At 46.0% G+C, this 4,696-nt stretch overlaps 1 protein-coding gene across 1 annotated transcript; it reads left to right on the forward strand.

The window, feature by feature from the left end:
- The first annotated feature begins 480 nt into the window (after positions 1–480).
- Positions 481–4,092, forward strand: LOC125515002 (cyclin-dependent kinase A-2). The gene is made up of 8 exons (XM_048680410.1): positions 481–641; positions 761–945; positions 1,063–1,180; positions 1,319–1,492; positions 2,298–2,461; positions 2,557–2,644; positions 2,826–2,879; positions 3,593–4,092. Exons 1-8 carry the CDS (start codon positions 633–635, stop codon positions 3,680–3,682), a joined length of 882 nt encoding a protein of 293 aa, XP_048536367.1. The 5' UTR covers positions 481–632; the 3' UTR covers positions 3,683–4,092.
- The last annotated feature ends 604 nt before the right edge of the window (positions 4,093–4,696 follow it).

Consider the following 4,696-nt stretch of genomic DNA (forward strand, 5'->3'; position numbering starts at 1 on the left):
TTCCTATAGAAACGATGGTTGATCCCTCGCAAGGGAACAAAAGAAATTTATAAATAAGCATCGAGCGCAATGATGGACCATAGATAGCCCAAATCTACCTGTACAACCTGGTGCTTCGTTTCAAACGTTGCGGTTTTCTTCCGGTTCACGGTGCGTGAAACAATTTGTTTTCCCCATACTGTTATCAATATCAACAACCAAACCAAACCAAATCAATGCGGTTATATAACGAATTTATGAGCAAACACTAGAAAGCAAACTTTAAAAATCAGTGGAATGCGCCACAAAACTCGATTGTGGTCGCCAAAACGTAGTGGTGGAATAGAAATATAGAATCATAATGTGCAACCAAAGATGCCAAACCAAAGAATTCATTTCGTGCACGGGCGGTCCATGACATTCTGACCTGGCAGGCCAGAGCCGGACCGGAGGGCATCACGAACGAACGCGCGAGCGATTTAATTTCTGACAGCGACGACGCCGCACACACGACACCACAAACCCAACCCAACTCCCGAGTCCACCACCACACACTGCCCTCCCTCCCCCTCCCTCCCCCCACCCCACTCCTCCCCGCCGCCGCCGCCGCCGCCCCGCTCCGATCCGCCCCGCGCCGCGCGGATCGCCGCGCCATGGACCAGGTGAGCCCGCCCGGCCCGTCCGATCGCCGCGCCGCTCCCTCCCCTCCCCTGTGTGCCTCCCTGCCCCCGTCCGTGCCGGCGCCGGCCGTAATGTCAGCTTGTGTTTGCGTTGAGCGCAGTACGAGAAGGTGGAGAAGATCGGGGAGGGCACGTACGGGGTGGTGTACAAGGCCAAGGACCGCTACACCAACGAGACGATCGCGCTCAAGAAGATCCGGCTGGAGCAGGAGGACGAGGGCGTCCCCTCCACCGCCATCCGCGAGATCTCCCTCCTCAAGGAGATGCAGCACCGGAACATCGTCAGGTACCCCTCCCCTCCCCCGTCCCGTCTCGTATCTCCTCCCCGGCGTCAGGGTTTGGGCTGGATTTGGCCGCTGCCGAATGCATGGACCGGCTGACCCCTTTGGCTGCTGCCGCGCAGGCTGCAGGACGTGGTGCACAACGAGAAGTGCATATACCTCGTCTTCGAGTACCTCGACCTCGACCTCAAGAAGCACATGGACTCCTCCGCGGACTTCAAGAACCACCACATAGTCAAGGTCACAGCCGCCACCCCCTTTGATTTCCTTCACTACTTAGATTGCCGACTGTCGGTTACTGCTTACTGACAGTAGCTCCATTTGGCTGCTATCATGTGGAAATGTGAAATGTGATGCTGTTTTGTGCCCTGCGTGCAGTCTTTCCTCTACCAGATCCTGCGCGGCATCGCCTACTGCCACTCGCACCGTGTGCTTCACAGGGATCTCAAGCCCCAGAACCTGCTGATAGATCGCCGCACCAATTCATTGAAGCTTGCTGACTTCGGATTGGCCAGGGCGTTTGGCATTCCTGTCCGGACATTTACTCATGAGGTACGTTTTGCAGCACCGACATGTCGTCGGTCTGGTACATTGTGATTTAAGTTGCATGTATCTGGGAGATGGCAGTTGGAAAATTGTTCTGCTATGCTTTTGTCAGGGGCAGAATGCACTTAATTTTAATTAGTTACAGACTTACAGTGATACCTATCAATACCTCCTTCATTTCAAGTCTGAAATGCATTCTGTACTTGAATTCAGTAGACCACGTGTGCACACTATTGCTGGCGTACGTACTACTATCTGTCTCATTTGGCTATCAAAGTGTGCATGTCTTCATAGAAAAGAGATAACTATGTACTATGTCTTGTTGCAAACTGAGGTTGATATCTCCCATTCCCAAACAAAAGAGAGGTTGACGTCTCCTATTAGTGTTCACTGTTGTTTGGTACTACATCTTAAGACTGTTCGCTTATCGCCTTCCTCTTTAGCCTTTATCAAGTGTTTCCATAATCAACGGTGGATGATTTTGCTAGTCTCTTGTCGTAGTGCTACCTTGCCAATTTAGCTGTACTCTCCTGTATGACGGATCACGTGACAAAAGGCAAGATAATCTAGGAAAGGTACAGAACAATTTGCTACATTCCCAGAACATACAGTGTTTGTTACTATGGGCAAAAGAGAATGAAACATGAAGTTTCTGTTTTATGAAAATTTTCAAATTGTAGGCAAGCATAGCTCCAAGCTTAATTTAGTTTGAGCGTATTCATATGATCATATTAATGAGCTGTTCCCATGTTACAATTTTGCTCCTGCCTTTTGCCTTTGTTTTTTGATCTAAACAGAATGATGTTTATAGGTGGTGACATTATGGTACAGAGCACCAGAAATTCTTCTGGGTGCGAGGCAGTATTCTACCCCTGTTGATGTGTGGTCGGTTGGTTGCATTTTCGCCGAAATGGTGAATCAGAAACCTCTATTTCCTGGTGATTCTGAGATTGATGAACTCTTCAAGATTTTCAGGTTTTTCTTGTAAATTGTGTGGTCTTGCTTTAAGCTATTCCATGCATCTGAAGAAACAGCTAATCTTGGTTGCCAAATCTTTTACTTTCATGCAGAATTATGGGCACTCCTAATGAAGAAACCTGGCCAGGTGTTTCTTCGTTACCTGACTACAAATCAGCTTTCCCCAAGTGGCCATCCGTGGTAAGTCATAAATGTTCTCTCATTATTCTTGTGAAAAAGGGGTTAAAATATCAAGTTGCCGTTAGGGGTCAGACCTTGTAGTTTCTCCTTGCTATGGAATTAGTTGTAACTCTGTGATTATACAACATTATACTGATTGTTACTCTGGGATTTTGTTTCTAACCCGAGGAGTTTGCTGCAGGATCTTGCAACTGTGGTTCCAACACTCGAACCTTTGGGACTTGATCTTCTCTCTGTAAGTTTCACAATCAAATGTTATTTGTTTCCATAATGTGTCATGGATTGTGCATTTGTGCTTATTATCTTGCTATCTGCATTCACTTTGCTTAGTGTGTGGATACACGGTGCATCTTTTATGAGGGGTTTGCAATGCCTTATTTTTTATTGCATTTCAATAATCTAAGGTGAACAATGTAGATTCTGCTTCTATTGCTGTGATCTTGTCTGTGCTTATTTTATTCCTGTTGTTGCAGTCTTGAGACTATGTAGCAGCGCTCTAAGTTGTGCTTCCCTTCCCACATGAATTCAGACAAACATACTAAAAAAAAAATCTTAGTCTGGTACAAACTGAAGTTGTCATGTTAAAAAAACATTTATAGATTGTAGGTGCATATGCTACCAGAATGCCACTTTGGATGCACATTGCTAATTTATCTAGGTTGCTAGGCATGTGACCCCTTTTGAGTAGATATTGCAGTAAGTCCATTCTCATCATGGCTCTTGCATGATTTGTATTGCTGCATTTGCAGTCATGAATTGTATACATGTGTGCTTCCTTTGATGCGATTATATCACGAGCATAATACCACATAACACCATTGATGATATACGCTCCTTATGATAGATTTATTTCATTTCTACCTTTTCTGTTCTTTGCCATGAGTATATGATTCTATTCATGTGCATTCATAACCTTGCTTGCTAACTTCTCTCCACACCATCGTGCAGAAAATGCTCTGCTTAGATCCAACCAGAAGAATCAACGCCCGAACCGCCCTCGAGCACGAGTACTTCAAGGATCTGGACGTATCCTCGTAGATCACTTGCCCTGCTCCTCTGTAAATTAAGATCGTGTCGACTGATCGACAGCTTCCTGGATCATGTACTGTGTGCTCCTTTCTCTCCCATTCTTTCTGACTCTGGCTGTGTAGAGAGAAATGTGAACGGAAGCGCCTCCGGATTCGCCCTTCCGTGTAGTCCAAGCCAATTGAAAAATGATCCTGATGCTCTGGGAGCTCTGCATTGCGATTTTGCCCCATATTTATATGGACACCGACGCCGGCACCAGACTTGTGCATGTACGATGAATTTTGGAGTAGTGGCAGATGGTCAAGGGGCTGCAGTGTTTCATGAACTACCAAATGATGTGACAATGTTTGGTAGTGTACTACTACTTGTACTTGGTAAACATCATTATCATCATGAATGGAATCAGTTGTGGACAACTACATGCTGCTACTTAGCTTACGCGGTGGGCGCCCTTGTACGTCAAGATTGCTCATCACGTTTTTGCATATTAACCTAGTTTTAAATAATGGCCATGACATTCCATGTTTGGCGCTAAATTGATGTTATAACACGCTAAATGGTGCCATAGCGGTTTAGATGACGCTAAGTTGTACACGATGCATTTAGTGTGAGGCCCCTCCAAACGCTATGACACCGAGATAGCATGCTATTAAAAACTACTCCATTTACAAATATAAGATGTCCTAACTGTGTATGCAGAGATGTTTTAGTGTATTCACTTATTTCAGTCTTTATATAGTCCATATTAAAATATGGAAACCATCTTATATTGATGAACGGATGGAGTATGATCTTAGCACCTCAATCTCAATGTTTTTGAGGACGGAGGAGAACACCAACCTCGCCTTCACCACCATCGGAGAGGACAAGGGGCTCTGCGTCGATCATTACCACCTCCAAGGCGCTGCCGAAGTAAGCACCTGAACAACTCGAAATGCGGAGCCGTCTCGTGGTGGCACTCGCACACCATGATAAAGTTGGCCGAAAAATTGTTGGTGCGCGACGCGCTCGTCCCCGACCAAT

The sequence above is a fragment of the Triticum urartu genome, chromosome 6 (genome assembly GCF_003073215.2).
Source record: "Triticum urartu cultivar G1812 chromosome 6, Tu2.1, whole genome shotgun sequence".
In the NCBI taxonomy this organism is placed as follows: domain Eukaryota; kingdom Viridiplantae; phylum Streptophyta; class Magnoliopsida; order Poales; family Poaceae; genus Triticum; species Triticum urartu.